General features: G+C 34.9%; 1 protein-coding gene across 22 annotated transcripts in view; it reads left to right on the top strand.

The window, feature by feature from the left end:
• Positions 1 to 12,324, top strand: part of Anks1b (ankyrin repeat and sterile alpha motif domain containing 1B) — a 1,068,230-nt gene that overhangs the window by 165,082 nt on the left and 890,824 nt on the right. For all 22 annotated transcript variants that reach the window (XM_063255413.1, XM_063255397.1, XM_063255399.1 and 19 more), the window contains exon 3: positions 10,177 to 10,333. In XM_063255413.1, coding sequence (XP_063111483.1) covers positions 10,177 to 10,333 — 157 coding nt within the window. The remainder of the gene's footprint in view (positions 1 to 10,176; positions 10,334 to 12,324) is intronic.

The following is a 12,324-nucleotide window of genomic DNA, read 5'->3' as shown; positions in this document are numbered from 1 at the left end:
GAAGTTCTAGCTATTAGGATGTTACTTTTCTTAGCTCATTGCATAAATTTTGTTCTTTTTTTTTTTTTTTTTTACAATTTTTAAAGTGAAGGTAATCTAGGGGGATTGAACAGCAATCATGAAGGTTATCACAGGCAGGGTTTGACTAGATACCTTTTAAGGTCTCTTTGTTGCAGATATTTTGTGAGATTCAGAATTGCTGCTTTTGTCAGAGCTCATTTATCTTTTATTTTTAATGTTTTCTAGTAAGAGTTTACTCACTATCATTCCATTGGCTTTTGAAAAGGAAGAAAATTCTAATCTTGGTTCTCTATCTAGCTTCATGCTAGTTTTATGTCCTGAGGCCGTTTTCTTAGCATTATTGAACACATTGCCGGAATAGTCATTTGTTCTTCCAATTATAACTTTAAGGATTTTTCTGTGTTCTGTATTATTTGTGACTCAAATATGGAATTTGGATTTTAATGTATAGCATACATTTCTTGATTTTTTAATGTTTAAATAGATTTTTACAAGTAGATATAATTTTTTTGTGCAGTTTCACTCACCTCCCTCATTTTATACATGGAGAAACAAAGCTATTCTGGATTAGTAACATAGTGGCTGCTTATATAGTTAAGGTGGGTCGGTCCCTATAACTTAAGTATTTTAGGTATAGATTTGTGCTTTTATGTGTATTCTATATTATCTTTCTTTGTGCTTAAACTTTCTGGCTTTTCTGTCACATTATATACTTCTGGGATACATCTGATGTCATCACATGGTATGTTCTCATGGAATACTAATGTAGTGTTGGATTAAGTAAAAACAACATGTGAAGGATAAAAGTGTCATCAGAACCAGAAAAGGATGGTATTTCTTTTCTTTGCCTTTGCTATTTTCACTCAGCATAGGTAATTAACAATTGATTGTTGATTGTTGTATTTCTCCCAAGTAGCCTTAACAGATAGCGTAGAAACGTGTCCCTTCCATATTTGTTTTTTTTGTATCTCTCTGCTTTAGACTCTTTCCATGGACATTATGATTTCTAGGTTAAGATTTATGGACTTAGAATTGGAAGGAATGTTACTGTGTCCTGTAGTTTATTTTTCAGTTTCATAAACAGGCTCTTATTCTATCTGCAGTGTACAGTCTAAGTACATCATGTTGCAAATTAAAACCTGTTCTTCCTTTGTTGCACATATTATTGAGTTCCCTTGTTTACAAATAGTAATTAATCCACAAATGAAACAGAATTTTGTACCTGAAATGCTTTATTTCATATTGAACAACTTGATTTCAATTAGATTTGGACACAATAGAAAATGTACCCTATTGAAGATTGCAGATTAGAAAGTTAACTACCTGCAAATAATAGAAGAAAACCCAAATTATTTCAAGGTAGTGTGAAGACCTATCGGTTTCTTCTCTTCTTTAACATGTGGAGGACTCACTGTTTTATGTGTTTCTGCTGCGAATCAAAATCCCTTCTTTTCAGAAGGCACTTGGCTGGCTTGCCCGCTTTGCTCCGCCCCCTCTTGCCTCCCTCCCTCCCTCCCTCCGTCCCTCCCTCCCTCCTTCTCCCTTCCTCCTTTGCACCTTTAAAGCCACATTTCCTTCTTCCCTCTCACTCTGCTTTCTTCCTTCTCTCTCTGGACCTCCTCCTACCTCTTTCACCTTTCTGCCTCCCTTCTTTTTTTCTGCCTTTCAGTTTCCTTCTTGAATTTTCATTCTTCTTTTCTTCTTTTTGTGCCCCTTCCCATCCCGTTCCTGGTGCTTAGTGTGGAACCCACGGCATTGTGCATGCTAGACAGACTCTCTACCACTAAGCTACCTCCTTGGCCCCCCGCCCCCTTTTTAAAAGTAAAAATCTTATTACTTTCACTAAACCTGTATATTTTATTACGTTTTACTTCTTCTCTATATAAAACAGTTGCTTCTTCTCTATATAAAAATTGCTTCTTAAGTCTTATAACTCTTGAATACTTTGTGAATATTGGGTGCTGTTTCAAAAAACATCAGCAAGTTGTTATTGTATCTTTGAAATATGTATATTGTTAAATATATGTGGGATTTAAAATATTTTGTATTCTTATTTGTAACTGTTTTCAATATTTAATGCTTCTTATACCCCACTATCGGTAATAGAGATCGGGCATGTTCAGGCTGGTATGGCCATATACTATCTGTAATCAAATTGTGTATTTCACTGGGTCTAGAATCCAGACACTAAGCTACCTCTCTCTCTCTCTCTCTCTCTCTCTCTCTCTCTCTCTCTCTCTCTCTCTCTCTTCTCTCTCTCTGTCTCTCTGTGTGTGGGTGTGTCTATTTCTGTCTCTTTCTCTTGATGACAGAAGGATACCTCTTCTAAAAATTCCAGAACCTGCCTGAGCACCATAGGGCATACTTTTACTCCCAACTACTCAAGAAACTGAGGCTGGAGGTTTGCAGGTTCACAATTAGCCTGGGCAATGGTAGGATGTCCCTAAGTCTGACCCCTTTTACCACAAAATGAGAGAGAGAGAGAGAGAGAGAGAGAGAGAGAGAGAGAGAGAGAAAGAATGTGGCATCTTAAGTGTTTGAATAATGTTTTTTGTCTGATTAGTTCTTTCTTGGATAAGGATATGAAGTAGCTAAAATTTACTTTCATTTACTCTATAATCTAGAACTATAGAACAGTGAATTCAGTATGTAAAAAAGCATCAGTTAGAAAATGAAGTGTATTTTTGATCACGTTGAGTACATCTGCAACTTTATTCCTCTTAAATAAGAAAAGTAAAAAAATTTAAAGAAATCTAAAATCAAAGCAGTGTTGAATTTGGGAGTTTCATTAGTTTGTTAATTCTTCAACCATATGAAGATGAAAAAGTAAACATTTTTTTGTCTGTGATTTAATTACCAAGAATCTTGCTGTTGAGGCAGACTTTTGAATGCTGATCTTTCCAATTTAATTTTACTCAGAAGATGTACTAAACTTCTTGGAAGATATTTCATATTAACCAGAAATGCATTTACATCTCCCAGAAATGAATAAAAATGGAGTATTGTAGCAAAAATAAAAATTTTCAGAATTTCTGTATTTCCCCCCGCATTTACATGTGTTAGTTGTAAGCTGCGTAATATTGAAGTCATTTGAGTTGGATCATTACTAATTTAATTTGATACTTTGATTTGCTCCTGGGATATGGAATTATTTTTCCTGTGGTCCCCATCAACTATATTTACTTTAGAATTATGTAACTTTTTTTGTATAAATGTGTGCTGAGTATTAAACTCAGGATATTGCACATACTACGCATACACTTTACTGAGCTATGTCCCAATTCTAGAGCATTTAAAAGTTTTCAGATGCTAGATACAAGAAGCATTGCTACTTTATGTGTAAGATATAGGGAGTATTTTGCTATTTGCTATTCTACAGATATTAACTAGCAATATAATTTAATATTTTATGCTGTCAGTATGTTCATTCACTTGGTAATACCTCTGAAGAAGACTAAGGGTTCAACCTAAATAAACATAGAAAGGAATAATAATGAGTTAGTATTTTAGTGTTGACTACTCTCCTGATTTAGCTATTTTTTTTTTATGCTGGGAATCAAACTCAGTACCTTGCAGTTGCCAGGCAAGTGCTTACACCGGTGAGCTATATATCCCTGACCATCTCTTGATTTAGCTATTATAGAAGGTACTAGAAGTTTAATTTGTTCCTCATGCGCCTAGATGAAAAAGGCCTATCTACTTCATTTAACATGGATGTATCATAAGCAAGATTAATGACAGTATACTGATTAATAATTTGTTATATTTATGATTAAATATAGCTGATAGGTGCTTGTTTAATTAGAGATACAGCTTTATATTTCAAAAATATATTTTCATACTGGGAATCTGATCTCAGCTAGTTTATTAGCTGATATCTTTGCAAAAAGGTAAAGCTTCACATAAATAAAAATTTGAAAGTTTAAATTTCAAGCAAATCTAATAAATTATTTTAATAAAAATTTAAATAAAATCAATATTTAGTTAGGATCTTACAGCTTATCAAAGATTATTTTACAACTATCCAGATTATTATTTTGTGATTTAAATATTAGATGGCAGTAGTACTACATAACACAAATGATTGGTAGGTCATTTTTTAAAGCAAGCATTTTTCCCTACTATATCATAAATCTTTTTGATGAAAAAGAATGAATGCATATCATACATATTATTAGGAAATGTCAGTAAAATTTGAGCCAAGGAACAAGTGGAATTCTGAATGATTTAAGAGGAAAAAGAAATAGAATTGATTATCTCCTCAGTTTTTCCTTATTACCATTTGAAAGATATATTAGTCTATTTTAGCATTGTTCTAATGAAATATCCTGAGGCCTGGTAATTTTATAATGAAAAATTGCTTATTTAGTGTACAGTTCTGGCCCAAGGTGTAGGATGTGCACCTGCCGATTAAACTTCTTGTTGGCAGAGTCCCAAGTTGGTGCAGGGAATCACATGGCTAGAAGCAGGCAGCAGGCATGTGTATCTGTGTGTCTCTTTGGAGCTCTTTCCCTTTTATCATATAAAGCCACCACACTTAATCATACATGCTGTACCCTGATGATCTTATCTCATCCTGATAACTTCCCAAAGGCTTCGTCTCTATTATAGTTTGATTAGGTTTCCATCTACTTAATACTTTACAATGATAGCTAAAGTTCAACACAGAACCTTTGGAGGACACAAACTATGTCAAAACCATAGCAGAAATAAATGCTTTCTAGGAGAAAAAGGTTTGGATATTTTAATTTTTGCAGGAATTAAGAAATGAGATAAAAAATCTGTCTTACAATTATCTTTAATTTGAAGAAATCAATTTTATGGTAGAATAAATCTTCCTTCTAAGAGTTAGGTAGTTTGACCAGTTTCCTCTGGGTCTTACTTTATCTTTTAAATGCTGAAATATTTCAGTTACAAAAGTTACTGAAATGTTCATCATTGTAACAGTTTGCCTTTAGAATACCTTTTTGATTGTACATGATTTTACAGTTATGTCTTTCTCATTTGATTTGCCCCAGAACCCTTTGAAACAGGTAACAAGCTGTAATCTCTAAATTCTGTGTTAGCGGTATCTGAAAGGCAGATGTAGGTTATTTGATTTGCACAAGGTAGCCAAGTTAGTGTGTAATAGACTTGAGCTGAGGCTTCAAGCCAAATCTAGTTCTTAGCTGATCTTATTATTCAGAACTATTGACTGAGTCCTCATTATCTCATTATAGTTATTTACTTATCTCAGAATGGAAGCCCTATGTAAAAACTTATGTGGCAGATATAAGGAGAATCATGTGACTGGATAATATTCAATTTGCTTCTGATTTTCAGGTTCTCTTTTGCAAAGGTGATCTTCTGTATGCACTTTCACTTAATGTTGGGGTTCTGCAAGCAGAGGGAAAATAAAGGGTTACACACATGGAGGGTCAGCAAAATGGCTGCCACCTGGCCAGCATATTTTAGGTATTTCTTTGGTTGGTGTACGTGCCCTGGCAGCCTGCTCTGGCAGCCAGGGCCAATCTCAGCAGCTTTTATTGAGATAAAGAACAAAGAAACTCAAATTGTGCATGCTTAGATTATATAACTTGTTTGCTTCTTACCTTATAGGACTTTATGTTTTTACCTTGGGGTAGGGGCAATGTTTTAAGGCCTGCACTTTTTCCCAAAACATTGTTGACAGGATGTGTCTGGGACAAACTCGAGTCAGTGTGACCCCTGTACATCTCCCTTTTTTTAAATTTAGGCTTTCTTATCATGTTAGAAGCCAGCATTTTAAGTATGAACATTTTGCATAGGGATGCCCTGTCTAAGCCATCCCAAACCAATTCAGCAGATAAGGACAGTAACACCATACAGAAACATTTGTTTTAGCCAATTGATATCTGGTAACCATCCTGTAAGGAAATTCCATAATCCAGTATTGATCCCTTGGGACATATGTATCTGTCTGGCAAGTTCTTGTAAATCATGAAGTTTCCCATTGATGGATTTATTTTCATCAGACAAATGAAAACACATTTGAGCAATTTCATTACATCCATGATGATGTAATAAAAGTAGATAATCAATTGCAGCACGATTATCTAAAATCGCTTGTTGGTGCTCACTTTGTTTTTTGTTTAATAATGCCAAAGCTGTGGAAGTATAATTAATTTGTTTTGCCAGGAGACAAGCTAGTGCATTAACATTGAGATTGGCCATGGCTGCCAGGGCAGGCATACCAATCAAAGAAATACCTAAAGCATAAATTTCTGTTTTGGTTAACAGGCTAATTGAAAAGTCCCACATGGGTCAGTGAAACCGTTTGGTACGAGATAGTATAAATTCAGGAGAAGGCAACAATATAATAAGGTGACTAAGGCAGCATTTTGTGTTATGAAATAAGGTTACAGGGACATAATTGAATATATATTGAATAATTGAATATATATACTCTTCAAACGAGAAAAGCCATCCATCAGGGAAAGGAACATGTTCATGTCCATACAATATTGGCTTATGACTAGCATAATTCCAAGTACTATTAGGAAGTCAAAGACATTCAGCAGTACAATTTTCAATATGAACACATGAGGCATTTGAAGTTGCTACATATGGAGTAAACATTTTAACAGCATTATCAGATTTTTTAAGGGTGGAAATGCCCTAATTTGGATGGCGTATGTTATAATTTTGTTTGGAATATTGGAAAAAATGGTGTAATTACGTAGAGATTCAGGGTCCTTGCATACTGAAATCAGACAGGACCCAAGAATATATTTTATTTCTGTCTTTTGAGCAAGACAGAAATGAGAGATATTAGCTATTTTTGCCAGTTGAACCCAAAATTGTATTACAATCTTTCCTGGAGGTCATGGGGCTCTAAGGTCCCCATGGTGCATTGCAGAACACAACAATAGAATACAAACAAGCATTAAAGAGTTCACTGTCAATTTGGTAAATACTGCTACAAGAAGCTTTTCAGCAGTAGGTTCCTCTTCAGATGTGCAGAGCAAGTCTTGTGCAGTGCCTTTATATCACCCCAGGTCATTGGCCAAGCCGTCATCTTCCTGGGTTGATTCTGAGTTGACCAGGCTTGATTCAGGGAGAGGTGAAACTGGAATTGGGTTGTGCAGCCTGTGGTGCCAACTCATTTCATGCAGGGCAAACGCAACAAGCAGGAATCCACATAGGGCCTGTTGGGAGTAACAGCCCCTGCCAGCCAAGGTTTGAGGGCATTTTGGAGGAAATGGAACCAACATAGCCAAAGAGTCTTGAAGAGTAGCAGTAAAGGACAGCAGAAAAGAGAAGTTGGCCTTGGTAAGTGGTAAAACACTATCAGTGAGATAAATTCCAAGGAGTGTAACTGTAGCAGTATGTCCTCAAGAGATAAGAGAAGCAGTAGCATTGATAATGGGAAATAAAGTACTATTGAGCGAGTGGGATAAATGTAACCATTCAGCAATAAATACCTTGCACCAAGAGCCCTGGTGGGCAAAGGGGCTGAATGGGAGATGAGTAAGGAGAGAGGGCAGTCCTTCGGCACTCAATCTACCATAACTGTGGTGAGTGTGTGAGCATTGCTCTGAAGGGCCTGCTGTAAACAAGGAGAGTCAGGGGTCACGTCAGCAGCATCTGTCTGACCTCATAAAGCATTGTATAAAGGAGCTAACTGTTGAATGGTCAAAGGAAAACAGGCCTTACCCAGTTAAGGTAGAGACAGCAGAAGTGGCACACCCAGGAGGACCTGGAAGCCGGCCATGCGGCATTCTGTCTGTTTGCTGGCCAAAGGTTGCAGCAGCATCCCAGCAGAGATACCAGGTGTGCAGGTCAGAGATAGGGGCTCAAGGCTCTGTAAGCAGCAGTTTGCCTGGCTTCTCCAATCCTCCATAATGAGTGTTCCTCCTTCAGGATACCAAGGACAATAATTATGAATTTTTTGCAAAAGTTGTACTAAATTACACTCAAGAAGCACATGGCTCTCCTTCGTAAGGAGAAAAAGCAGTTCTGCCTTAACGTTTCTGCTGCACTTCAGACGGGAATTCTCCATGACTTACCCAGGGATTTTCTGAAGAAAATGAAGTCAACGCATTGGGGGCTGTATTCCACCCCAGGAACAGCAAAGGCAAGTCACCCTCCAAAGCAGACAGCTCCACTGTTGGTCCCTGTTCGGGCACAAGATACTGGGGTTCCGCAAGCAAAGGGAAAATAAAGGATCACACACACTGAGGGTCAGCAAAATGGCTGCTGCCTGGCCAGCATACAAGCAGCTTTTACTGAGATAAAGGCCAAAGAAACTCAAATTGCATGTGCTTAGATTGTATAACGTGTTTGCTGCTTGCTTTTATAGGACCTCATGTTTTTAACTTGGGGAGGGGGAATGTTTTAAGGCCTGCACTTTTCCCCAACACATTGTTGACCTGATGTGTCCGGGACAAAATAGAGTCAGTGTGCCTCTCTGTAACTTAAGGATTTTATTTTTTCTTGGAACAATACTAATATTTGTGCAGTGTATTATTGTTTATCAAGTGATTTGTGTGATGCCATTTAATGCTCTTATCAGTCCTGAGCAGAAGGTAGTATTATTACAATAAAAGAGAAAAAATTGGGACTAAATAATTTTTCCAGGGTCACAGCATTAGGTAATTCACCTTGGTGGAACTCAAATCTAAACTTTCAAACTCAGAACTTGTAAAATAATACTAGTTTTCAAAAATACATGTTAAGATAAAATTTATTTTTTGATTTCTCAGAAATCTAATGATGAGAAAATTTGGGACTCCTGGGAGCTTTCTAAATGTTTATGGTCATATTCTCTGTGCTTTCATTATGATTTCATACATGCAGAAGTCTAGTGTTGGGGCCACATTTTGGGCAGTCTATTTACTATTTACTATCATTTTATATTGTTGTTGTACCTACTTCATTTAAGCTATCAGAGTTCTAACTCTGCTTCTAGTCGAACTTGCTCCAGGTTTTCTCATTTGTTACTTACAGGGTCTGATTTTATGAAAAATTTAACTTTAAATCTTTCTTTTATATTCATTTTTCACATTGGTGATTCATTATATAAGAAATAACATTAGTATATAATGTAGTTGTATATATGTTTGTATGTATATATGTGTCCAAGATTTTGTGTGGTGAATAATTACAATTCTTAAATACATCTAAATGAAAACAGTTTTGGATTGTAAATACTGCTTTTGATTTTTCTATGCAAAATTCAATATAATATACACGAATAATTCATTAATTTTTCATGAAATTGCATATTTTATTTCAAGAGTTTTATTTTGAAAACCTGTTACGGATTGAATACAGAATCCTATAGATAAGGAATATTGAGTATGTGTTGAAATTGCATTATTAGTGGGACTTGTCTCTTAAATACATTTTCCTCTAGAAAGCATTTCTTGCTTAAAAGAGAAAGAGGAACACAAAATTATGGATAATACATGAAGTGTGTTGTGTGCCATGGCTGAAAAGTCACTAAATTTTTAAACTCTAAACTAGTAATACATGTAGCTTTTCAGGGTTCCTTCTCTACTTGGCTAGTTTTCTCTTTTATATGCATTGTAAGTAACTTATTCCAATTCTATATAGGTATGATATATAAATTCCCAAAATGTTCCTTGGTATTATATCTATCTATCTATCTATCTATCTATCTATCTATCTATGTATTATATATATTTTTTTCAGTAAATGAGGAATATCCTTATAATTACTTTTCTTTCTGGCTAAATTTCAGATATAGACTACCTGGAAATACCTCTTATTTTAAAAAAATGGAAAAATATGTCATTTTTATTTTAATGAAATGAGATATGCTTTGCATGCATAAATTCTATTATGTGGTTTCACTGGGGCTGGGGATGCAGCTCAGTGTAGAACAACTACCTGGTGCAGAATTCTGGGTTCCAGCCCCTACACTGCAAAAGAAGTAGGTTTATTGGTTAGTCAGGTGTGTGTGTACATGTGAATGTGTGGTAGTGATTGCTTTTTAGGTAAGTAAAATAGCTTGTCAAATAGGCAAACTCTTAACAAACCAATTTTATGAGTTAATACCTTGAATTACTAGCCATTGTCTAGTATGTTTTCACAATGATCTGTCTAATGAAATCAATGTTGTTCAGCATATTTTCTTTTCTGTTGTGTTCTTTTATTTTTCTTCCTTTTTAGGGATATAGTTCTCAAACTACTTCAGTATGAGGCATCAACAAATGTAGCCGATAACAAAGGTTATTTTCCTATTCATCTGGCTGCCTGGAAAGGAGATGTGGAAATTGTGAAGATTCTTATTCATCAGGGACCATCACATTCCAGAGTCAATGAACAGGTGCACTTGTCAAATGTTTGTTTATGCTGTAGTTTACTCTCGAGTTTTGCAAAGGCAAAGCCATACTTGAAAAATTGATTATTTCTGTCTTTACTCTGCCAAAAACCTTTCTACTGCTGAATTTCCTAAAGGAGAAATATGAACATTTCTTTGGTGTATAGATGTGATGCACAGCACTAAGCTGGGCACTTGTGAAGATATTTTGATAATGAGAAAATCTCACATAAGGAAGTAGTTGTAATATTTTTGCCTGTCTTATATAATCCATTTTATAGCTGTTGAATATTTAAAGATAGAATAGCATTCACATTTGTAATGAGAATTAGAGTGTTCTTTAATAAAATTTTAAATGCTAAAACAATGATGATAGCTATCATTTGCATAATGCTTTGCCATTTACTTAGCACTTTCACAGTTAAGTACACTTTTTACTAATCAAAATGCAAAACACAGCATATACAGTTGGTAGTCTCATATTAAGTTAAAAATTTCCTATACACACACACACTTACACACACACACTCACACACAAAATAAATTGAGCAAAATGCCACATGGCAGTATGAAGCTGAGAAATAAGTCAAAGTATTTGCAAGACTATAAAGTCTGTATTACATGTAATGGACATATTTAAAAAGGAATGCCATTCTCTGTATTAAAACAGATAAGGCTTAGATTCCAGAAAGTAAAATCTGAGTGCACTGTGAGGACTGCATCTTGAGCGCTGCATGCCCCCTACTGTTCCCATTTTGTAAAACTATATATGAAAGCCAGCATGCAGTCCAACAATTGAATTAAAACCATGGCATTAAGCAGCAGGTTGGCAGCTGTCCAGTATCAATGAACATAGGTTACTCTAGGGCAAGCACATCTGATCAAGTATAATTAGCGTATTGTTCAAATGGATGCAGACTTTGTAGACCTTTGACTAAAAGGCAGACTAAAGAATAAAGAGTAACGACAGTTGTACGCAGTGAAGGAAAAAATTTTTGTCAACCAAATGCAACACTTAAAGGACTAATTAGGAGAAAAACATTTTATCACAGTGAAAGTTTCTAAATTTATAAATATGCAGATTTTTAAAATGAGAATATAGGGCCAGTGATTTAGCTCAGCAGCATAAGTGCCTGCCTGGCAAGTGCGAGGTTATGAGTTTGATCCACAGTACCACAAAAAGAAAAAAAAAGAGAATAAAGTCAATCTTTAAAAATGTGACATATACAGTTATCTTTATCATCCTAAAAGAAAATTTATGAATTTCTTTTGCTGAGAAAACTAAAAGTTAGTTCATTTATGGAATGAGCCATCTGGTGGTTATTCTTAAAATTGTCTAAATAATGTGAAGCAAGCTTGATGCAAAATGAAAAAAACAATCCAAGGTTAAACAAGAGAATGTTACAAATAGTTTTTACAAATGAAATGTTTTTTTAAATAACACAAAAATAAAAAAATGTATACTATCCATTCATATTTAAAAGTTGAAAATTTTCAATGACACATAACTTTTGGTATCTCTTAAGAAACACTTGTTTCTGGGGTATTGAACAGATCAATTCAATTAGAAAAACTTATTTTTAAAGATATTGGAATTCTAAGTTTTTTTTAACTTTGATTCCTTTGTATTATTATTTCTATTGGCAATAAATTGAAATTTTGTTGAGATTTTAATATCATACTTTTGATATTTTTGTTTCTTTGTTACACATATTCCCCTGTAGTGCTGATAGTTTTCCCACTCCTTGCTATTTCTCCTGAAAATTTCTGATGTGAAAATTTTGTATTTATAAGTAGTAGTGTTTCTACATAGCTTTGTTTCTTTTTTCCCCTCTGAATGGTACAGGAATGTTCTAGTTAGTTATAAACCTTTATGTTTTTAAGCAATAGAGGAAAAAAATAAATATAGTAATCGACGTTTATTGAAAGAAAAGAGGAGCCAAGCATTGTTCTAAGTACTTCACCTGCAAAAATGTTATTTAGTCTCACAATAATCC

Source organism: Cavia porcellus, unplaced genomic scaffold (genome assembly GCF_034190915.1).
Source record: "Cavia porcellus strain 051 isolate PalLab524CR breed Dunkin Hartley unplaced genomic scaffold, mCavPor4.1 scaffold_8, whole genome shotgun sequence".
Lineage (NCBI taxonomy): Eukaryota > Metazoa > Chordata > Mammalia > Rodentia > Caviidae > Cavia > Cavia porcellus.
The sequence above is the reverse complement of the archived record's forward strand: the minus strand, read 5'-3'. Positions and strand labels throughout refer to the sequence as shown.